This window comes from Pleurodeles waltl, chromosome 7, assembly GCF_031143425.1.
Source record: "Pleurodeles waltl isolate 20211129_DDA chromosome 7, aPleWal1.hap1.20221129, whole genome shotgun sequence".
NCBI lineage: Eukaryota > Metazoa > Chordata > Amphibia > Caudata > Salamandridae > Pleurodeles > Pleurodeles waltl.
The window spans coordinates 1128013734-1128038425 of record NC_090446.1 but is presented as its reverse complement, the minus strand read 5'-3'; the positions used below and the strand labels follow the sequence as shown (position 1 = coordinate 1128038425).

Genomic DNA, 24692 nt, shown 5'->3' with positions numbered 1-24692 from the left:
CAACCCTGTAAGCCTTAGCCAAGAGGACCTCCTGCCATGTGCGTAGCCATGAGCTGCCAAGTGTTCGCCATCACCACTGATAATCTGATTGGACACCAAACTCCCTTCTTGAAGGATCTCTTGGAAATCTTGCCTATCTTCCCTAGGTAATCTTTCTGCGAACCTGCTCAGGGAGTCCCACAGAGACCGGTCGTATCTTCCCAACAGTGCAGAGGCACTCAAGACCTTCATGACTGCCGCTGATGTGCCACACATTTTTCTGCCCAACAAATCCAGATGTTTGCTCTCCTTATCTGGAGGGACCATTGACGATGAGGCCACCAAATGGGTCTTACGGGCAGCAGGATCAGCTCTGAGAAATAAAGGACCTGTTCTGTGGCCTTATACTTCTTTAGGAACCTAGCTGTTGCTGAACACAGGCTTGCCGGAGTCAAAAATATTTCCATCGCCGGTTGAAGGAGACCAGGCGCCAGTGGTAACAACTGTCTGGAAGAGGGGGGGCGTGGCCTGGGACCGATGGAGCTGCACGCGTAGTGCGGCGCTCCCGGGCCAAAATCCAGGCCCGAAGCTTAAATCCTGCCATAATAACGACCGGAGGTCTTAAAAATGGAAGAGAAGTGATCGTAGAACATACAGCACGAGTAGGGACCATGGCGACCCACTTTGAGGTACAGTTTACCCGGAAACAAAAACGGCAACTTTGCGGCTGCCGCGATCCAAAATGGCGGCCGCGACAGAACAGTGAACCCGTTGCAACCGCAGCCCTCGGCTGGGAGGATACGAAGGTCCCGTGGAGGTGAGAACCCCCCCCATCATCCACAGTGGAGCGCAAGGGACCCAGACACCTTCACCACCAACGGCAAGAGCAATAAAACGAAGCGGAACATCAGCGAATTCAGAGTGGGGAGGAGCGGATGAGAAGCGAAGCCCTGGGAACTTCGAGTGAGAGAGAGACGGCTCAGATGAGTCGGATTATCAGCTGCCACGAGGCTAGGGAGAACGCAGAGGCCGCCTACCAAGACGGGAACTAATACTGGCACATTGAGGGGAATTGGAGACCGTGGTCTCTTGCTGGAAGGGGAGATCGGGAACACCAGTACAGAACTTTCCCCTGGTATCAGAACAGTATGTAAATGCCGACATCCGAAGCCCGGCCAGAGGTGAGAATGTAACACTGTCTTTCGGCACTCACAAGCTGCCCTTGCCGGCGACAAACGCGTGCATAATTATGAGAGAACCCTCTCGTGGTCAAACAGCTTAAAAAGTGTGAACTTTTAACAGTACTCATGTGAGAGCACCGGGACTGGGACAGGCGACATACAGACTGGGCGAACAACACGAACTATACCACCTCCCACTAATACACACGGCTTTCGCCAACCTGAGACATATTACAATGGTAAAACCAAAAAAACACGACAAACCACCAGAGGGGGACTCCTCGCCCGCTGAGAATCCACCCCCAACGCCCGCCAGAGAACCACAAGCGGGGCACGAACAACAAGAAACTACTCTGGACACTGTGCTGCTAGCCATTAAAGATTCCCGCAAAGCGTTTGAGCATAAAATCGATAACCTCACCGCAGACCTTTCCCTTTTACGAGACGACCACCTTAAATTAAAGGAAACGGTGGGTTTGCACGAGAACACACTGACAGGGGTATTAACGGCGCACAAAGACGCATCTTTTAGAAATTAAAGAGCTGGCCACCCGGCTGAAAACTATGGAGGCAAGGGCGGAAGATGCTGAAAACCGAGCCCGACGGAACAACATTAGACTGGTGGGGGTTCCGGAGGGGGCTGAGTCCACCGCAGCTATCACGGAAACATTCCTGGAACAATGGCTTAGAGACACGATGGCATCAGAGGGCTTCTCACCATTTTTTGCGGTGGAACGAGCCCACAGAGTCCACGGTGGGCCACCTCCACCGGGAGTCAGGCCACGACCAATAATCGCTAAGTTACTCCACCACAAAGATAGAGACTACGTACTATCACAATCCCGCCAGCAAGGAGAGATTCAACTGGATGGCCAAAAGGTCATGATATTCCCAGACTTCACGAGAGAGACACAGGCACAAAGGGCATCCTACATTGCAGTAAAACGCACCATGCGTGTGCATGATATAAAGTATGCCATGCTCTTTCCGGCAAAACTCCGAATGGAATACGATAACAGGACCCATTTTTTTCTCACACCTCAGCTGGCAATGGAATGGCTCCAATCGCTGAACATCCACTGCAGATCAACCCGCGACCGAACATCTCGAAACCTCGGGAAGAAACGTAGTAGATCCCGGAAGAAGACTACAGAAGCGGCTCCATCGAAACGTCAGTCACAACAGGAGATGCGTGATGTGGTGGAAACAGCAGCAGCGTTGAGCGGGGGAGACTTCCATACACGTCAGACCCCAGATGCTACATCGGATGTTGATTCAAACTGCGAACACTCCTCAATATCCTCCCAGGACACTCTCATCGGCTTGCCATCGATCACCCCAAGAACAGCAGACGAGATTATTTGACCTCGCTGAAAGAACAAGTTGGCAAGTGAGCACGCGACTGTGGGGGAACCTCACTCTGTTTAGGGACCTTGCTGGATTCCAACCGTGAATATATAGCGATATGACCCTGCATGTCACTTCTTAACCGGCACATAACACGTGATCGGGCCTGGGGAAGAACCCGGGGCGCTGCCTCTTGGTCTCTGGCACGCCTCCTTCTAATAGGTTGATAATTAAGATTACACTAGTTGTAATGGTTTGGACGGGGAAAGTTGTAGGTACCGGTCCTGGGGAGAGGGAGTTACAAAGGGGGTTTGATTTTGTTTTTGTTGTTTTAAGGGTATATCAGGCACATCTATCTCACAGCACAAACGGTTCACACCTTAGATTACGAAACTCAATGGGTTTGTCTGGTGGTAGTAATAGAGCGGCGTCAGTAGGCCACCTCCACATCCCTCCTTAAATCATGACCACAGAATACAAGATAATCACATGGAATGTCAGGGGCCTAAATAATATGTCCAAGAGATACAAGGTTCACAGTTTTCCTAAACGAAGGGGAGTGCACATAGCTATCTTGCAAGAAACTCACTTGATAGAGCAGGAGATCAAGGCCTTGAAAAAGCGCTGGAGGGGACAAATATTTGCCACTACCCACTCAGCGTTTGCGAGGGGAGTGTTGATATGGATCAGACCAGGCGTTCCATTACAGGTTCTCCATACCTTGATCGACACTGAGGGGAGATATGTAGTGATTTCTGGTAGATTGGACGGGAGAGAGGTAACCCTTGCGGGACCTTACGCCCCAAATCACGAACAGGGAAGATTCTTCGACCGACTATCACTGGTCATGAGCACACTCCTTACCAGCACCACATTAATAGGAGGAGACTTTAATTGTGTAATGGATAACGCAATGGATAGATCGCACCCACCGCTGTCACACTCCGCACCCATAAAACAGCACTGCACTTCCACCAGTGGCAAAAACACTGGCAACTAACGGATTGTTGGCGTAAACTTAATCCCCCCAATAGAGAATACTCTTTCTATTCAGCAGTTCACAACCTGCATGTACAACTGGACACCTTTCTGGCGTCACCGGAAGTGCAATCTGAGGTGGTGAAGGCCGAGTATCTTGGCCGCACCATCTCAGATCATAATCCCTTATTGATTTATTTGGCCTGGTGCGGCGGCGAGAGACCTTGATTCCCACTTGGCGTTTAAGAGCAGAGTCACTTGAAGACGAGGCTTTTAGGGCTCAACTGAATACGCAGATCACAGACTTCTTTGGGAACAATGCTGGAACTGCTTCGTCAAGATCTATCGAATGGGAATCCTTTAAAACAGTGATCAGGGGATATTGTATTAGCACAACTGTGGGAGTACGGAAGGTGTTAGACACAGAATTAGGCGACCTCGAGAACTCCCTTAGGGATCTCGAACGTAAGCACCCGACACAACCCGACCTCTCAACACAACTAGAAGAGACAAGGGCTAGAATAACAGAAACTAACACTAGATTGTCTTGTTTTGATTACAAGCAATTCTTGCAGAAGCAACATGCAGAGGGTGACAGAGCAGGTGCCCTACTGGCCTGGTTGGCCAAACCACTCCAACAGCAAAACATAGTGGTGGAGTTGGAGACCACCCCGGGTATTAAAGTATATGGGCAGAAGGAGATCAATGCCACTTTTCTTAAATATTACTCAGAGCTATATGCCGCCCCACCAAAGTACTCAGCGACGCTCAATTACAAGATCTGGGGAGCCTCAACCTCCCGGCACTGGGAGGGGAGGATAGAATAGCCCTGGCGACTCCCACATCGCTTACAGAAATAAAGACCGCAATCCAGAGCATGGCCAGGGGCAAGGTACCAGGAGCAGATGGTCTCCCATTGGAGTTCTATCTTACGTATCAGGATTCATTAGCCCCCCCCAGCTCAGCATACTATATGCGGAGGCATGGAATAACAACAGCTTACCTCCTTCCACTACAGAAGCCATAATGATTCCTCTTCTGAAACCCACCAAATCCCCCACAGAAGTTCGATCATACCGCCCACTATCAATGTTGAACTTAGATTATAAAATACTAAGCAGGGTGCTAGCTAACATACTTTTACCGTACATGACCTCCTTAATCCATCAGGACCAATCGGGATTCATCCCACAGTGAAGCACAGCCCAAAACATTTGTCGATTGATTTCACTCCTTCATGCTCTGCCCTCTGATGCAACTAGAGCAGTAATCATCTCGATAGATGTTGAAAAGGCTTTTGATAGCCTACGGTGGGACTACCTAGAACGAGTCATGCTGCAGCTAGGTCTAGGGGAAAGGTTTGTCAAATGGACGAGGCTTCTCTATACAAACCCCACAGCGAGAGTGCGCACTGGCCGTACAATATCCCCTTACTTTGCCATAGGTAGGGGCACAAGACAGGGCAGCCCGCTATCACCTTTACTTTTTGCGTTGGCAGTTGAGCCTCTCGCCCAGTCGGCTAGGTCCCAGAGGTTCTATGAAGGCATTACAATCAATGCCTGGACACATCATATTGCTCTATATGCGGATGACATGTTACTCTTTCTCCGGAACGTGGAGGCCGATCTACCAGGAGCAATGACAATGTTAGACAAATTTGGGGCTGCATCCGGGCTCCGGATAAACTGGGGGAAGTCGTCCATTTTTCCAGCTACTCGGGGTATCGAAGAACCAATGGACAATCGGGGCCTCCCGTGGTCCCCATCCACATTCAAATACCTAGGGGTTAATATCTATCACTCCGCTGAGGATCTACTCGAAGGGAACATACAGAGCACGATTAGGAGTATTAAAAACAGCATGGTATTCTGGCAGACACTTCCACTAGCGGTCACTGGGAGAGTTGCACTGATTAAGATGATAGTATTACCCAGAGTGTTATATTACTTCGCAACCATCCCATTTATAATACTGAGGGTGGTATTTAAAACAATCTCGTCCTTGATTACAGGATTTATATGAGGAACCAACAGACAAAGGATAGCATTGCGCACCCTCCAGAGAACAACAGCAGAGGGTGGTTTGGCTGTTCCCGACTTTGAATTATACTATTGCGCGAGCCAACTCCAATGGCTGGCATGATTTATCAGAGCACCCACTTTGGGGGAAGCACTGAGAGCCCCTCTCCACTGCTCCCGAGATAGAATTCTGGGCATTCTACTAAAACCCAAGAAACAGAATAAACCGCTTCTGGTGGAATGGGAAGCATCGCGTCACTGCTGGGAACAATACCTAAAACGAACACACACCAGAACACCGTACTCACCAGAGGCCCCCCTGATCTGTGTGGGAGCTGTTGCAGGAAATCATGTGATAGGGGGTATCATCCGATTCATGGCATTTCAGATCGACACCATAGGGGCTCTATATAATAATGGGAAACTGTGCTCCGATGCGGAACTGCAGGAAAGGTCCCAGCTACCGTCAGGGCTGTTTCTAACCTTTAACGCGATTGCCAGAACTCTTCGTAGACAATGGGGCACGGGGCTGGAGGAACCCCCCCAGACATACTACCTCCGACCAAATATGCACTATAGGAGACCAAGGGAGGTTGATCTCCTGGATATATACATCTCTACTAATCAGCACATGTCTTCCCTTAAATAAACTTAGGACCAAATGGCAGGGGGAGCTGGATATTATAATAGACGACGCACAGTGGTCCAGAATAACCTCACACATATATACAGTTTCCAGAAATGCCAGATTAAAATTAATAAACTTATATGTCTTTCATAGGGCCTACCTAACCCCCTATATGATATCAAAGATTTATGGTGTAGAAAATGCCAGCTGCCCTCGATGTGCAGAACTAGCAGCAGAGTTGTAGCACATGCTCTGGAGTTGCCCACTAATCGGGGAATACTGGACAGGAATATTTGAGGCACTCTCCACCTGCATGGGCAGAACATTACCCTGATCAGCCATGGTGGTGGTTTTGGGGGATTTCCCCCGTCCTAGCAAGCATAAAATTACAAACCGATTCATAGACCTGGCCCTGATACTGGCAAGGAGAGAAATAACCTTGCACTGGAAAGACCCGAAGGGCCCACAGATAAATCGTTGGAGAAATGCATTAATTAAATGGGCGGAAATTGAAGGGACAGTACTACTAAGAGAGGCACTCGGGGGCCTGCTCAGCATTGGAACACAATACTGGACAATTTTAGAACACCTGACACTTCTAACTCTGATGCAGAGACTAATATATATCAGAACCAGACCATGTATAGCTGACTAAGATATTCCCATTGAAGATTGTACAAGAGACCAAATATGTAATTCATTTGTGAACTGAACAAACACCTGAATGTAATTGATAGAATGTGCAGAAGGGAAGAGGGAGGGGGAGGGGGGTCACAATAAGATGGGAAGTTATTTTGTTCTGTATACGTTTCCATGCAAATATAAAACAATAAAAGAGATCTTAAAAAAAAAAAAAAAAACTGTCTGGAAGATGTGCGATGATGTAGGGTCTCAAAAATTATCGACAAAGAGGTTGTCGGTTCTGGAACGTCTATACTTAGTTTCTTTGCCCCTCTAACTAACACTTCATTGAAGGTTGTTATATTGTCCACTGGGGACACTCTTGCCGGAGGGGAATTCGTCAGGGTTAGAGAATAGTCTCTAATGGAGGAGTTAGATGTTGTCGACCACGAAGAAGACCTGCATCGCTGTTGTCGTGATCTAGAAGACCTTGATCTAGACCTCCGTCTGGATCCTGACCTACTCCTGGATCTTGACAGGCTGGGTCGGCGTCTCAGACTTGGCTGATCAGATGTTGGCCTTGCCCGCTCGGCGTGCGCCGTTGGAGAAGGTGTTTGCGGCAAAGACGCCAATGGCAAATATAGGCGTGAGTATTGTGAGTCTGGGGAAGCAGGTTTCTTGTTAAGGCTCTCCAACCATCTCAGAGACAGGTTTATGGGCGAGATGTGCCCTAGAGATGATGCCCTTGAAGCTCCCGATGGCCCACTCTGTATAGTGACCACCGGACCTTGATGAGGTAGAGCCGTCTCAGCAGCTGGTTGTGCCGTCGATGGTCCCTGAGGTGGACTGATACGAAGCAGCGCTCTTTGTGAGACAGGTGTCACCGGTGATGATTGCCTCGACGACGATCGACGTTGCACTGTCGTCAACGGAGCCCTACGATTTCCTGACGTCAACTGGAATTTCGACTTCTCCGGTCTCGACGGCGACTGGCGGACCACTGCATGGGCATGCCTCGATGTTGAATGTTTTGACGTCGAATGGTGGTGACTCGAATTTGACAGCGTATGAGCACTCCTGTGCCTACTCAACGTCGATCAGTGTGTAGCCGTCGACAGAGACCTATCCCGATGAGGGAGTTGAGCCTTCAACCCCACGGCTGTCAACGGCGATGTAGTTTTCAACGCCTGGTGATGCAACGACGGAAGGGATGACATCGACGGCGTTTATCAGAAGAACCTTTAGAAGTTTCCCTAGGAAGAGAAGATGAGGAAGTCTACGCTTTCATGCAGACGAATCCTTTCTCTGTCTTTTAGATAGATTCTTACAATGTCAGGGTAGTGACTCTGAGGCAAACACACTATGCACACAGAGTGTGGATCTGACTGGGCCTTCTTCCCTCAAGAAGGACATTTCACAAAAAGTGAAGGCATTTTGAGGAAAAAAATTATTACTGTACAGGTAATGAGTGAAGATGTTGAGTAAAGCTTAGAACAAACGTTTTTAGATTATTTTTCTGTTGAAAAAAACTGAAAAATGAGAGTTCAGTGCTCCAGGATCCTCACAGAAGGAGCCGGAAAAAAGAACTGACCTAACTGTGAACCAACTGTCACCTCACTCTCACCCCTGAGGCTTGGTGGGATACTAGAGGTGCTCAGGGTCTTAAAGGCACAGTGCCAATTTTTTGGTTCTGCTGTATTAACCTACACGCAGCCTATCGGCTAATAATGCTCCTTCATTTTCAATGTAATTGTTTTCTCTTTTAAAACGGATTGCTTATACTTTCTGTAGGAAGTTGGCTCTGCATATACTATTTCAAAGTAAGAAATAGTGTGCACAGAGTCCAAGGGTTCCTCTTAGAGGTGAGATGGAGGCAAAAAGAGATAATTCTAATGCTCTATTTTGTGGTAGTGTGGTCGAGCAGTAGGCTTATCAGAGGGTAGTGTTAAGCATTTGTTGTACACACACAGGCAAAAAATCAGGAACAAACACTCAAAGACTTCCTCCAGGCCAATGGGTTTTTATCCAGAAAATGAAAATGTCACTTACCCAGTGTACATCTGTTCGTGGCATCAGTCGCAGTAGATTCGCATGTTTTGCAATAGCTCGCCATCTGGTGTTGGGCCGGAGTGTTACAAGTTGTTTTTCTTCGAAGAAGTCCTTCGAGTCACGGGACCGAGTGACTCCTCCTTTTGTCTCCATTGCGCATGGGCGTCGACTCCATCTTCGATTGTTTTTTCCCCGCAGAGGGTGAGGTAGGAGTTGAATTGTAGTAATAGTGCCCATGCAATGGAGTGACTAAGTATGCACCTATTTAAGGTTGAGATGATACATATATAAATAGTTGAAGGTAACTTCCAAACTGCTACAGGCTCCCGGGGAGGCGGGTGGGCACATGCGAATCTACTGCGACTGATGCCACGAACAGATGTACACTGGGTAAGTGACATTTTCAGGTCGATGGCATCTGTCGCTGTAGATACGCATGTTTTGCATAGACTAGTAAGCAGTTATCTCCCCAAAAGCGGTGGATCAGCCTGTAGGAGTGGAAGTAGTCTGAAATAATGTTCTTAATACGGCTTGACCTACTGTGGCTTGTTGTGCGGATAACACGTCTACACAGTAGTGCTTGGTGAATGTGTGAGGCGTAGACCATGTGGCTGCCTTACATATTTCTTGCATTGGGATGTTTCCTAGAAAGGCCATGGTAGCACCTTTCTTTCTGGTTGAGTGTGCCCTTGGTGTAATGGGCAGCTGTCATTTAGCTTTAAGGTAGCAGATTTGGATGCATTTAACTATCCATCTGGCTATACCTTGTTTTGATATTGGGTTTCCTGCATGAGGTTTTTGAAATGCAATAAATAGTTGTTTAGTCTTTCTGATGTTTTTTGTTCTGTCAATGTAATACATCAATGCTCTTTTGACATCTAATGTATGTAGTGCCCTTTCAGCTACGGTATCTGGCTGTGGAAAGAACACTGGAAGTTCCACTGTTTGATTTAGATGGAACGGTGAAATAACCTTTGGCAAAAATTTAGGATTGGTCCTTAGGACGACCTTATTCTTGTGTAGTTGTATAAAAGGTTCCTGTATTGTAAACGCCTGAATCTCGCTTACTCTTCTTAGGGAAGTGATGGCGATGAGAAATGCCACCTTCCAGGTTAGGAACTTTATTTCGCAGGAGTGCATGGGTTCAAAAGGTGGACCCATAAGTCTAGTTAGGACAACATTTAGGTTCCATGAAGGAACAGGTGGTGTTCTTGGTGGTATAATTCTCCTAAGGCCCTCCATGAATGCTTTAATGACTGGTATCTTATATAGGGAAGTTGAATAGGTAGTCTGCAGGTATGCAGATATTGCTGCAAGGTGTATTTTAATGGAAGAGAAAGCCAGGTTAGATTTTTGTAAGTGAAGCAAGTAACCCACTACATGTTCTGGAGTTGTGTGTAATGGTTGTATTTGATTAATATGGCAGTAGCAAACAAACCTCTTCCATTTACTTGCATAGCAGTGCCTGGTGGATGGCCTTCTGGCTTGTTTTATGACTTCCATACATTCTTGGGTAAGTTGTAAGTGCCCGAATTCTAGGATTTCAGGAGCCAGATTGCTAGATTCAGCGATGCTGGATCTGGGTGTCTGATCTTTTGGTTGTGCTGTGTCAACAGATCTGGCCTGTTGGGCAATTTGATGCAGGGTACTACTGATAGGTCTAGCAGCGTTGTGTACCAGGGTTGCCTTGCCCAAGTTGGTGCTATTAATATGAGTTTGAGTTTGTTTTGACTGAGTTTGTTTACCAGGTAAGGAAGGAGAGGGAGAGGAGGAAAAGCGTAAGCAAATATCCCTGACCAGTTCATCCATAGGGCATTGCCTTGGGACTGTTTGTGTGGGTATCTGGATGCGAAGTTTTGGCATTTTGCGTTCTCCTTTGTCGCAAACAAGTCTATCTGAGGTGTTCCCCAGAGTTTGAAATAAGTGTTCAGAATTTGGGGGTGAATTTCCCATTCGTGGACCTGTTGGTGATCTCGAGAGAGATTGTCTGCGAGTTGATTTTGGATCCCTGGTATAAATTGTGCTATTAGGCGAATTTGGTTGTGAATTGCCCAACGCCAAATCTTTTGTGCTAGCAGGCTTAACTGCGTGGAGTGCGTCCCCCCTTGCTTGTTTAGATAATACATTGTTGTCATGTTGTCTGTTTTGACGAGAATGTATTTGTGAACTATTATTGGTTGGAAAGCTTTTAGTGCTTGAAAAACTGCTAGAAGTTCTAGGTGATTTATATGCAGTTTTGTTTGATGTACGTTCCATTGTCCTTGTATGCTGTGTTGATCGAGGTGTGCTCCCCACCCTGTCATGGAAGCATCTGTTGTTATTACGTATTGTGGCATTGGGTCTTGGAAAGGCCGCCCTTTGTTTAAATTTATGTTGTTCCACCACAGAAGCGAGAGGTAAGTTTGGCGGTCTATTAACACCAGATCTAGAAGGTGACCCTGTGCTTGTGACCATTGTGATGCTAGGCACTGTTGTAAGGGCCTCATGTGCAGTCTTGCGTTTGGGACAATGGCTATGCATGAAGACATTATGCCTAGGAGTTGTAGTACCATCTTTGCTTGTATCCTTTGTGTTGGATACATGCGTTGTATGATGGTGTTGAAATTTTGAATTCTTTGGGGACTTGGAGTGGCTACTCCTTTTGATGTGTCTATTATGGCTCCCAGGTATTGTTGTACCTTGCGCGGCAGAATTTTGGATTTTGTGAAATTGACGGTGAACCCTAGTTTGAAGAGGGTTTGTATGATATGATTTGTGTGATTTGAGCACTCTATTAACGAATGGGCCTTGATTAGCCAGTCGTCTAGATATGGGAACACATGTATTTGCTGCCTTCTTATGTGTGCAGCGACTACCGCTAGACATTTGGTAAAGACTCTTGGTGCGGTTGTTAATCCGAAAGGCAGTACCTTGAATTGGTAATGTATTCCCTTGAATACAAACCTTAGGTATTTCCTGTGCGATGGGTGTATTGGTATATGGAAATAAGCATCCTTGAGGTCTAAAGTTGCCATGTAGTCGTGTAGTTTTAGCAATGGCAATACTTCTTGTAGTGTGACCATGTGAAAGTGGTCTGATTTGATGAAAGTGTTCACTACTCTAAGGTCTAGGATTGGTCTCAGCGTTTTGTCCTTCTTTGGTATCAGAAAGTACAGTGAGTAAACTCCTGTGTTTATTTGTGTGTTTGGCACTAATTCGATTGCATTCTTTTGCAATAGTGCCTGCACTTCTATCTCCAGGAGATTGAAATGGTGTGTTGTCAAATTTTGTGCTTTTGGTGGTATGTTTGGAGGGAATTGTAGAAATTCTATGCAATAACCATGTTGGATAATTGCTAGAACCCAAGTGTCTGTAGTGATTTCCTCCCATGCTTTGTAATAATGACTTATTCTTCCCCCCACTGGTGTTGTGTGGAGGGGGTGAGTGACATGTGAGTCACTGTTTAGTAGTAGGGGTTTTGGGGCTCTGAAATCTTCCTCTATTCCTAGGGAATTGCCCTCCTCTATATTGTCCCCGAAAACCTCCTTTATACTGTCCCTGGTAACTGGACGGTGTTGCTTGTGAGGTGCTGGCTTGTGTGCTCTGACCCCGAAACCCCCCTCGAAAGGGTGTTTTACGGAATGTGCTGTAATTGCCTCTGCTCTGCGGGGAGTAGAGTGCGCCCATGGCTTTGGCAGTGTCCGTATCTTTTTTGAGTTTCTCAATCGCTGTGTCCACTTCTGGACCGAACAGTTCTTTTTCGTTAAAAGGCATATTGAGAACTGCTTGTTGAATCTCTGGTTTAAATCCAGACGTTCGGAGCCATGCATGCCTTCTGATAGTTACAGATGTATTAATTGTCCGTGCAGCTGTATCTGCAGCGTCCATGGAGGAGCGGATCTGGTTGTTGGAAATGGTCTGTCCCTCCTCAACCACTTGTTTTGCCCTATTTTGTAAGTCCTTGGGCAGATGTTCAATGAGATGTTGCATCTCGTCCCAGTGGGCTCTGTCATAGCGCGCAAGTAGTGCCTGGGAGTTCGCGATGCGCCACTGGTTTGCAGCTTGTGCTGCGACTCTCTTACCAGCTGCATCGAACTTGTGGCTTTCTTTATCTGGGGGTGGTGCATCTCCAGATGTGTGGGAGTTGGCCCTTTTCCTAGCTGCTCCTACAACGACAGAGTCTGGTGGCAGCTGTGTAGTGATGAAAACCGGGTCTGTAGGAGGCGCCTTATACTTTTTTTCCACCCTTGGTGTGATAGCCCTACCTTTGACCGGCTCCTTAAAGATTTCTTTTGCGTGCCGGAGCATACCAGGGAGCATAGGCAGGCTTTGGTATGAGCTGTGGGTGGAGGAGAGTGTGTTGAATAAAAAATCATCCTCGACCTGTTCTGAGTGGAGGCTTACGTTGTGAAATAGTGCTGCTCTAGCCACCACTTGAGAATACGCGGTGCTGTCTTCTGGTGGAGATGGCTTCGTAGGGTATGCCTCCGGACTGTTATCTGACACTGGGGCGTCGTATAGGTCCCATGCGTCTTGATCTTGGTCACCCTGGCTTATGGTGGTGTGAGCTGGGGAGTGTGATGGAGTTTGTGCTGGTGAGACGTTAATCACGGGCGGAGGAGAGGGTGGTGGGGTAACTCTTTTCACCACTTTTGGTTGTGGTGTCTGTTCAGTTTGGAACTCCAACCTTCTCTTTCTTCTAATGGGGGGAAGGGTGCTTATTTTTCCTGTCCCCTGCTGTATGAAAATACGCTTTTGCGTATGGTCCAAATCAGTTGATTGTAGCTCTTCCTCAAACCTATGCTTTTGCATTTGGGAGGTTAGCGAGTGCTCTTCTGTATAAGAGCCTGAAGCTGGGTCGCTTGCAGTTTGTTTCGGCATCGAAACCCTGTCTGCGTGTTTTTTCGGCTCCGAGGTGACTTTTTTCTTTTTCGGGGCCGAAACCTCTCGGCGTCGATCTTCTTCGGTGCCGCTGTCTCGGCGTCGAGCCGTGTCCACACCGGCATCTCGGTGTCGAGGCTTGTCTCCAGCACTTTCTCGGTCCCGAGAAGGCTGCGTGCCGGTGTCTCGACCGGAGTCGGACGATCTCGGCACTGTTTGGGCCTTTTTCGGTGCCGACCGTCGGTCACCGAATTTATGGGTGGAGCCATGGCCTGATGGCAGTGGCGTCCCCTGGGCCTTGTAAATCTTCCTCTGTGTGGTTTTCGACGTCTTACTCACGGTTTGTGTATCGTCGAATCCTTCGGACTCTGAGTCTTGGATCGAGAAGGTACCTTCCTCTTCTTGTTCCTCGAACTCTCGGTGGGCTGTCGGCGCGGACACCATCTGAAGTCTTCTGGCTCGAGGTCTCGGAGTGTTTTTCGGGACCGGAACGCACGACAGGCCTCGCAGGTGTCTTCACTGTGCTCAGGTGACAGGCACAGGTTACAGACCAAGTGTTGGTCTGTATAGGGGTATTTATTGTGGCATTTGGGGCAGAAACGGAATGGGGTCCGTTCCATCGGCGTTTTTCAGCACGCGGTCGGGCCGACCAGGCCCCGACGGGGGATCGAAAAACTACCCCAAAGGGCACCGGAGCTCTTCGATCTTCGATGCGGTGTTGAATCTAACTACGCCGATCCCGAACGCAACAATACCAACGAAAATCTTCCGAAATTAGCTATCTTTCCGTTCCGAAACTCGGAGCGACAGGAACACGTCCGAACCCGATGGCGGAAAAAAAACAATCGAAGATGGAGTCGACGCCCATGCGCAATGGAGACAAAAGGAGGAGTCACTCGGTCCCGTGACTCGAAGGACTTCTTCGAAGAAAAACAACTTGTAACACTCCGGCCCAACACCAGATGGCGAGCTATTGCAAAACATGCGTATCTACAGCGACAGATGCCATTGAACATATATTTTCTTAGTTTATTTTAAGAACCACAGGTTCAAGATTTACAAGTAATACTTCAAATGAAAGGTATTTCACTTGGGTACTCTGAGAAATTTGAATAATCACAATAGCATATACAGTCTTTGTAAAAATGGCAAAAAGCTATTTTAAAAGTGGACACAGTGCAAAAATCAACAGGTCCTGGGGGAGGTAAGTAAAGGTTAAGTTTGCAGGTAAGTAAAACACTTACAAGTCTCAAAGTTGGGTCCTAGGTAGCCCACCGTTGGGGGTTCAAGGCAACCCCAAAGTTACCACACCAGCAGCTCAGGGCCAGTCAGGTGCAGAGGTCAAAGAGGTGCCCAAAACACATAGGCTTCAATGGAGAACAGGGGTGCCCCCATTCCTGTCTGCCAGCAGGTAAGTACCCGCGTCCTCGGGGGGCAGACCAGGGTGGTTTTGTAGGGTACCGGGGGGGGACGACAAACAGGCACAAAAAGTACACCCTCAGCGGCACAGGGGCAGCCGGGTGCAGTATGCAAACAGGCGTTGGGTTTTAGATAGAAAGTATTGGAGGGACCCAGGGGTCACTTCAACGATGCAGGCAGGCACAAGGGGTAGCCACCACCTGGGCTAGGCAGAGGGTCACCTGGGGGTCGCTTCTGCACTGGAGTTCGGTTCCTTCAGGTCCTGGGGACTGCGGGTGCATTGTTGGTTCCAGGCGTCGGGTCCCTTGTTACAGGCAGTCGCAGTCAGGGGGAGCCTCTGGATTTCCTCTGCAGGCGTCGCTGTGGGGGCTCAGGGGGGTCGTCTCTGGCTACTCACGAGCTCGCAGTCGCCGGGGAGTCCTCCCTGAGGTGTTGGTTTTCCGCAGGTCGAGCCGAGGGCATCAGGTGCAGAGTGGAAAGTCTCACGCTTCTGGCGGGAAACGTGAAGTCATTAAAGTGGTTTCTTTGTTGCAAGAAAGTTGCAGGTTGTTAAACAGGGCCGCTGTTCACGGGAGTTTCTTGGTCCTTGGTTGCAGGGCAGTCCTCTGAGGCTTCAGAGGTCGCTTGTCCCTGTTGGATGAGTCGCTGTTGCAGTTTTCTTCGAAGTTGGGAGACAGGCCGGTAGGGCAGGGGCCAAGGCAGTTGTCGTCTCTGTCTTCACTGCAGGGCTTCAGGTCAGCAGTCCTTCTTCTGGTTAAGGTTGCAGGAATCTAGTTTCCTAGGTTCTGGGGAGCCCCTAAATACTGAATTTAGGGGTGTGTTTAGGTCTGGGAGGGCAGTAGCCAATGGCTACTGTCCTTGAGGGTGGCTACAGCCTCTTTGTGCCTCCTCCCTGTGGGGAGGGGGGCACATCCCTAATCCTATTGGGTGAATCCTCCATCCACAAGATGGAGGATTTCTAAAAGTAAGGGTCACCTCAGCTCAGGACACCTTAGGGGCTGGGGAGTGGGGAGTGACTCCTTCTTGTCTTTCTAGTTATCTCCTGCAGCCTTGCTGCCAAAAGTGGGGGCAGTGGCCAGAGGGGCGGACATCTCCACTAGCTGGGATGCCCTGTGGCGCTGTAACAAAAGGGGTACTCTCCCCATGTGGCCAACAACATGTCTGGTGTGTGGCAGGCTGGCAGAAACTAGTCAGCCTACACTGGAAGTCGGGTATGTTTTCAGGGGGCATCTCTAAGACGCCCTCTGGGTATATTTTACAATAAATTGTATCCTGGCATCTGTGTGTATTTATTGTGCTGAGAAGTTTGATTCCAAACTTCCCAGTTTTCAGTGTAGCCATTATTGTACTGTGGAGTTCGTGTTTGACAAACTCCCAGACCATCTACTCTTATGGCTACCCTGCACTTACAATGCCTAAGGTTTTGCTTAGACACTGTAGGGGCATAGTGCTCATGCACTATGCCCTCATCTGTGGTATAGTGCACCCTGTCTTAGGGCTGTAAAGCCTGCTAGAGGGGTGACTTACCTACGCCACAGGCAGTGTGAGGTTGGCATGGCACTCTGAGGGGAGTGCCATGTTGACTTATTAATTTTCTCCCCACCAGCACACACAAGCTGTGAAGCAGTGTGCATGTGCTGAATGAGGGGTCCCCAGGGTGGCATGAACCATGCTGCAGCCCTTAGAGACTTTCCCTGGCATCAGGGCCCTTGGTACTAGGGGTACCAGTTACAAGGGACTTACCTGAGTGCCACGGTTGAGCCAATTGTGGAGAAAAAGGTACAGTTTAGGGAAAGAACACTGGTGCTGGGGTCTGGTTAGCAGGGTCCCAGCACACTTTCAAGTCATAACTTAGCATCAGCAAAGGCAAAAAGTCAGGGGGTAACCATGCCAAGGAGGCATTTCCTTACACTTTCTATACCTTCTATTTTGACTACAGAAAGTTTTAACTTTAATTGAAGGTTTTCATTTATGTTTTTTTTTTTTTTTTTTTAAACTCCCCAAAAAAGAAAACATTTTTAGCCTGTTTCTCAACATAGTCTGCATTGCTGTTTACACATGTATATATTATATTGGTATTGAAAGTATCTACTAAAATTTTATTTTTCATAGTTATTTCATACATATACATGTGTTTGTATATGATCCGGGGTCCCCGCACATGGGTGGGAATATTCAGTGTTTATGACTATTGATGAGGATCCCCTGGAAAAGAAATATCAATAGAGTAGAAGATTTTCCCCATATTGCTAAAGTGTTTGCCTTTCAACTTATGTTTCTGTATCTGTCATATGGGTGAAGCTAACTCTAGATAAAGCGTTGAATATTTAGCAGACAGCTTGCCATCAGCTCTCTGTTGGTCACTTCTTGAATGGACAAAATCATTCTGGCAATTGTCTGTAACATGGCGAGGCTCAACTTGACGCAATTTTCCATAGTACTAATAATGGTGTACCACACCCTTGGAACACGCATGTCAATCTTTAAATTAAGATATTTAGCCAAAGATCTACAAACCTTCTTTAGTGATTCAGTTGAAGCCTGATCTGCCACAGAGTACTCAGTAGCTATTTGAGTTGGTACAGAAGCAGCTTCACTATCTTATTAGAGGTGAATACTGTGAACTGTTGTTAGGTGCAGTAGTCTTCCACAACTTTGGTCTCCCAGGGGTCACAAATTTGTGCGTCCAGGAGAAGCCTTTCCTAAATAGAGACTTGAAGACTCAGCAAGAGAAAGAGGAGAGGACCACTGCACAGTGTCCAAACATATTGCTGACCTGGGAGCTAATACTTCCCTCCTGCAATAATATCAATGGAATTTTGTAGCATTGGTCCCTAATTAATCATGGATAGAAAATGGTACTGCACCCTCAGATAGTTCAGTTCAATTCAAGTACACAGAAAACACAACCTCACCAGATGGTGTTACGTAAAACAAGAAACACATGCTTTGTTTGGCATATAATTGGAAAATAAAATCTGCAACTAATGCACAGCTTAAAGCCAATCATCAACAATCTGAGATGTAGAAGGAGGCAAATCAATGTCTGAACCAGTGGAAAAAGGTAAAATAATAAAAAAAACAAAAAAAAAACATGCCTCCCAAAAAAGCAGAATCAGCAGGAGAAATGTATATAACGCCCAGCCTACCAAACAAAAAAAACAGGAAACTGGATAGGAATGGTTCATGACTACGAAGGATGTGGACTGAACATACATGAAAAGAAACAATACAGGTAGGGACCTGCTCAGAATCTTGCAGGGACAGCATCAGCTGCAGCAGCTTTTACTGTTCCTTTATGCGGCTGGGGTGAGAAGAAAGGAGGAAGAGAAAGTAAGAAGGGATGAGCACAACAAAAGAATAAGCAGCGATGGGAGAAAACAAAATGGCACAGAAGGGCAAAACAGAGATATGGATGGGAAATAAGTACTGAAGGGGAAAGAAAAGTAAGAGGGAGATGAAGAAAGAAGTAGAACAAAGGAAGAATTCAGGAATATAAAATTTTTAAATTGTAAAAAAGGGGAGTAAGGAAGAGGCAACTGAAAGAATGATTGGAATAAAGGATTGAAAACTTCGAAGGAAAAGCAAGAAAGGAGAAATAAATAAGAAAGAGGAAGACATTAAAGAGAATGAAAGAGGGAAACAAAAAGGAAAGGAGGAACAAGATGAAAGAATTAAGAAGAGGAGGATGAAGAAATCTACTGGTGAAAGAAAGGAGTAACAAGGGAGAAAGTAAAAGGACCCTGAATAGGGTAAGGGAGCTCAATTAGAGAAAAAGAAGTGTGACAGAGAATAGGGGCAGAAGCAACAGTAAATCCACAGGTCAGAATAGGTAAAGGGAAGCAAGAGGAAGAAAGGGAAAGGCTGAAAGACAGGGAAGTAGAGAAAAAGAAGAGAGAAGATGGAGAACTGAGATTGAAAAGAAGCTAAAGTAAAGGGAAAAGTAAGAGAAAGAAAGAAGCAAGGCAGAACAAGGGGAACAAGGGGAAAGTAGAAGGAAGGAAGACAAAAAGGGTGAACAGAAAGGAGGGGAAAAATGCAGAGGAATATAAAGGAAGAGGAATACAATTAGAGCCAGAAATAGAGTTAAGTAACAAGGGATTAAAGAACAGATGAGCAGAGAAAACACATATGGTAGTGGAAAGAATAGTTAATTTATAACAACAAGAAGCAAACGAGAAGGAATAAAAGCATAGTGAATTGAGTATTAAATGAACAAAGATAAATAGAGATGAACAGCAGGGAATGATTAAGGAAAAGCTGAAATTAAGTGTGATAGAGGAAGGGAGGGTTGATGGGACAGGAAAACGAAAAGAAGAGGAGACAGGTCAGAATGGTAAACAAGTACTTACCACTGATTTTGTTGATGATATCTGAAAGCCTCAGGATGACCTCTCTGCGTTTCAGCCTCTCCTGACGTCCGATGAAGAAGAGGTTCAATAGTAGAAGCAAAAAGAGTGCCAGAGCGTTCCCGATCTCAGACCCCTGACTTGGTGAGGGACAGGTGCAAAAGGTATTGACAAAATATAACTCTGTAAAGCCATATTAATAATTAAAGTAACATGAAACAGACGTTTCTTAGACTATTATCAGGAGACCATCTTTAAAACTCCCAGAACCTTGCAAGATTATTGCCCATATTTATCTAAGGCTTTTCTAAGTGTGTCATTCCCAAACAGGCATAACAATACGAACCTTTGCAATGAGTAAAATCTCAAAAGTTAAATTTATTTAACAATTATATACCCATCTCACAAAAGTTTCACTAACCAGATGAAGCAGCGTATACGATTCTCTGCAAACAAAGATCCCACAAATCCAGACTACAAGGGAAGGATCATCAAGACATTTACTACACAGAACCTACCAACAGATCCTTAAGTAATCCGCAAAGTACTATCAATTTATAGACAGACTGTAGGATTACCAATATTAAATAGGTCATCCCAAGGGCTGGACTAGAATACCTCTTGCCCCTAAATGAAGCACTTACCTGCCATCCGGCTGAGATCCATAACAACACAACAGCAACAGTACAGCCAGCAGCATTAGGGACGCCCCTGGCCAATGGAAGCAAGAGGAACGGTTTTCATGGTACAGGAAACTCCTCCTTCCCCTCCACACATCCTGAAAGGGGAGCAGAGATACTTGGTGAGAAAAAGAAGGCAAATTCACATTAAACTAAATTGCAGTGTACCCCGGAGAACAAGCCACCCAATCTGGAGGCTATGTCAGATACTCTGTAGAACATTACCTCTCTCTAAGGCACAAGCTCAGAAAAGATGCTTCACTCTAAATTCCAACAAAACAGTAAAGCTCTTAATCTGGACAAAATACACACAATCAGCCAATCACAATAATAAGGAAAGGTTGTACATTTTCCAAAGACCAAGTTATTTACCTTTGGTAATGATTTTTCTGATAGATTCTTTTATATAGAGCAGAGTTTAAAAGAATGGCCATCAGAGCGCTTCACAGAAGTGTTGTAATACATAATCACTTAAGGTTATTACATTGCATTTCTTAGTGCAAGTTAGAAAGGTACATAGAAGCAAGATAGGCAGTTTGTGTTCTAGACCAAAAGTGGGCTAGACACTGCAGAATGAGGGCCTCTGGACAGTCACCTTGTTGCTAGGCGGGTAGCAGCCCGCCTCCATAAAGACACCATAGGTTCATCTTCTACCCGTGTTGTCTGGAACCAGAGATCCATATCTCAGTTCCCATGGAGTCACATCACATCATACCAACAGTTCAGGTCGGCTCACTGGCACATATTTTCTGCAAGGAAAGGTTGCTTTTGTTTGAAACATTGAGCGTGCTTCCAGGTAAAGTTCCTGGTTAACAGCAATGGCAAAGGGCCATTTTTTCTTCCAACATGGCCTTTGCAAGGCATGTACACATTCTGCAGAGAGGCTAGAGGTCAACACAGCCATTGTCAATCCAGACAATTAAGTGATCATGGCTGGTAACCTTGCATATGGTGGTCACTAATGTAATATTTTCTGAAATGTGCATGACTAATATAATTAGTAGCTCATGATGATTTTCATTGAACATAAGTAGCTCTGGTGAGTGAAAAGGGTGGAGACCCCACTGGCCTAGAACAGCAAAGAAGATACAGTACAAACCTGTTTCAATTACATAAAACATGATGACTTCTCCAAATGCCAAGCCACTTGAATTAACTCTGGATACCAACTCACCCGCAAGGAACACACTGCCAAAAACAAATAATACTTGGTACTAGCTTTCTCTTCCAAAGAGAGTCAAACTGTTTCTTTAGAAGGCGACTTCAAAACTACTGTACAGAACTAATGTTCAAGCTCTCGTACTATTGCATCTGCATGGCAGTAATACCCGGTTCCACAGCCTCACAGACGCCATACTGGCACCCCCTGGGTGCATCCTACACACCGCAGCATGTGTAATCCAGAACCTGAAAAAATGTAATCACATTTCCCTCATCCTGATGGAACTTGATTGGCTCCCTTTGCTGCACCATCTTCAAAACCAGCTGCCTCATTTACAACGTTGACTGAGGGTGACAGAATAGAGGGATTTCTTTCCTCCTTACTCCCTGGGCCTTCCTTCCTAGCCTCCCTGGAGGACCAGAACACACAGGGATTGCTGAACTGTTAAACTATTTTAAAACAACACAGCAAAACATGGCAGGTTAAAGCTGGAATAGCTGATAACAACAACACCACTAACAATCCGCAACTTATTTTGAAGATAAGCTAGGATCTCTGATGTTTCTCAGCACGCCCACAGACAGCATACCTTCAGAATACAGACTAAAAAGTGTAAAAAACAAAAAAAACAAAAAAAAACAAGACATCAAGCATTTTCTATTTATGCACCCAGGATCTAGAACAACATCCCTCTATCCACCAGGACTGCCTCAAGACTGCTTCAATTTAGGAAAGAGTTGAAGACTCACTACTTTAAGGAACAGTACTTTACTATGCACTAACCGTCCAACAGGAGGTTATGATAAAGTAGAACCACCCTACTGGATGAAGACTGCCTAATACACTTAATAGGGGAAGTCTTTAACAATGTCACATTGCCCGAGTAAGAAAGGACTGCTTTGAAAGCAGTTTGGAATTCGAATGAACCCTAACTTTTTCAATTCGTTGTGGCTATGGGCCACAAGGATCTGTGGAGGCTTTGACACCTTTGTGTTAAGCAATGCTCCTATTACTATGAAGCTCATAAGACCTTCTCTTGAGTGAGATTATGTCTTTGTTCCTGGGACAGAACACCTGACAAAAGAAGATGTTGATCCTGAGGAATCTCAGACCACTCTCCATCTGGAGGGGACATTGGTCTGAGGCCAGATACTCAAGCAGAGAGGCCCCTAAGCAGTAGTATCAAAAGACCACACAAAACGAAACTCAAACAATATTTAGCAATGTCACATAAACTATATGAGGTGGTTGACAAGGCTGGCCGCCTTCTTGCCTGGGTTATTAAGAAGGAAGAGGCAGCTTGTTTGGTGGGGGGAGATGAAAGAGAGCTGGGGAGTGATTAAAGGCTCAAGCATGGAGAGGGTGTGGCTAACAGCTGAGGAAAATGGCTGTAACATAACGAGGCTCCTCGAACCTATCAGCCAGACCCGCTATTATCTGGCTCTTGATCTGGCACCCGAGGCCCACCACCACACACTGAAGGTGCAGCGACTTGGGGCACCACAAGAAGCAAGTGACCATTGCCTCTGATGAAGGCAGCCAGCTACTCCCCAACGGCCTACACCTCAACGGGTGGTCATGCTTTGCATGGTGGCACAGCCAGCCCTCTGATGTACCTGGCCTGCACATCAGCAACTCTCAACAGCGCCCCTACATGCCAGCGCAGAGGTGCTCAGAGCCCAGCAATGTGAGGGAGCTGCTCCCCATTCACAGGCCGTGATGCAAGGCCTCCAGGGGCTTACCCCGGCAGCGATTGGAAAGAACAGAGAACTTTATCTTCCATGTGGAGACTACAGTGAGAGGCCCATCGTCGCAGTGGTGACCCGGAGCCCCCTGGTATGCTAAAAGGGGCCTTGGGCAATAAATCCTTGAGACTGCACCAGCCGCCCAATGCTACGAGTCCGAGCACGTCCACAGTGCCCTTCTAGCCAGCTAAGTCTAGAAACTGTCTCCCTACGCTATACAACGCCTATCATTCCCACTGCTAACTTCCCCATGTCACGCTGCTGGTAATACCTGGGGGCGCCCTTTCCACTACCCACTGCAGGAACTCCTTACACAGATGCTATCAAGGGGCCCGGGTGCCTGAGCACCTAACAAGGAGCTAGGACCTCCTTCCACCACTGGAGTGTCCCCTGTCGATGAGTAAACTGCAGACCCTGGCTGGGGCCACCCTAATCACCTAACAATGTGATGGGCCCGGCCCCAGGTAGGAACATTCAGATCTTGCTATGACCCAAGGCCCCACACTGACCACCGGCATCCACACCTGAGCCACACACCTCGACTGACATCCTGGTGGAGAGTGGCTCCGCGGTGATCAGACCTGATGGCCTCAGGGCAACCACACTAGTAGGGTCCCCTGGCAGGCGGTGGAGACGGCATCATTCGGTTGTCCCCCCTGCCCCAACAGTCCAAACCAGAATTCCCCCTGAAGACAATCATGACTGGTGGCAGGGGCACCCGGGTTACCCATCAGACAAAAGAACAAGTTAGTTACCTTCGGTAATGCCTTTTCTGGTGGATACACTAGCTACCTGTGGATTCCTCACCTAAAGAATTTTCCCCTCGTGCCAGGTTTCGATGCAAATTTTCTTCTAGCTCTGCACGTCAATGAAGACGTCACAATTGCCCGACTCCACGCGACGCCGTACGACGTAATCCAGGTACTAAAAAGCCCTTGATGTGCAGACGTCAGTTCCCTTTTTTCCGTGCCTTCGAGTAATGGTTTTTCTTCGAGGCTACCAGGGAGCTATAGTTTCACTCCGGTGTAACTATGTCGCAGCCGAGGAAGTCGGGTTTTAAAACCTGTAAGCAGTGTGGAGGTCGCATGTCGGTCACGGACCCACATGAGAATTGCTTGTGGTGCCTTAGTTCCGACCATGAGGTCGAGTCCTGCGGTTCTTGCCAACGCAACAATCCTAAGGCCCTGAAAGAACGGGAGGCTAAGTTGTTTCTTGCTCGATCTAAGAAGAAGCAGGAGAAGCATCATCATAGAGAGTCTTTTTCTAGATCCTCGAAGTCTCATTGGCGCCATCGGGACTCTCGGCGCAGACATGGCTCACGGCGCTGATCGAGCAGAGATCGCTCCCATTCCAGGTCTTCATTGGCTCGGCGCCGACCGGCGTGGGAGATCAGCCCAACTGTGACGCCTCCACCTTCAACGACTTCAGCTTCACCGACGTCTCCACTGTCAGTGTATGAAGTGGATCCGCTTCAGGAGCCGAGGGCTTCTCCGGAGCAGGAGATGCCTGGGCCGTCATCAGCTTCACTTCCGGCGCCGGCTCCTCAAGGTTATCCGGCTTTCCTGGCGCCGGACACAGACCCCGCAGCATTTCTAAATGCTATGTTTAATATCTTTGCCACCATGGCGCCTGGAGGAGGGCATGCGGGTCCGTCAGGTCCTTTGGCCTTTGACATG

General features: G+C 47.1%; 1 protein-coding gene across 9 annotated transcripts in view; it reads right to left on the bottom strand.

The window, feature by feature from the left end:
* Window positions 1–24692, bottom strand: part of TMEM94 (transmembrane protein 94) — a 543968-nt gene that overhangs the window by 391517 nt on the left and 127759 nt on the right. For all 9 annotated transcript variants that reach the window (XM_069200153.1, XM_069200150.1, XM_069200148.1 and 6 more), the window contains 2 exons: window positions 20074–20207; window positions 19433–19569 (listed from right to left, as the gene is read on the bottom strand). In XM_069200153.1, the coding sequence (XP_069056254.1) occupies window positions 19433–19569; window positions 20074–20207 (271 nt within the window). The remainder of the gene's footprint in view (window positions 1–19432; window positions 19570–20073; window positions 20208–24692) is intronic.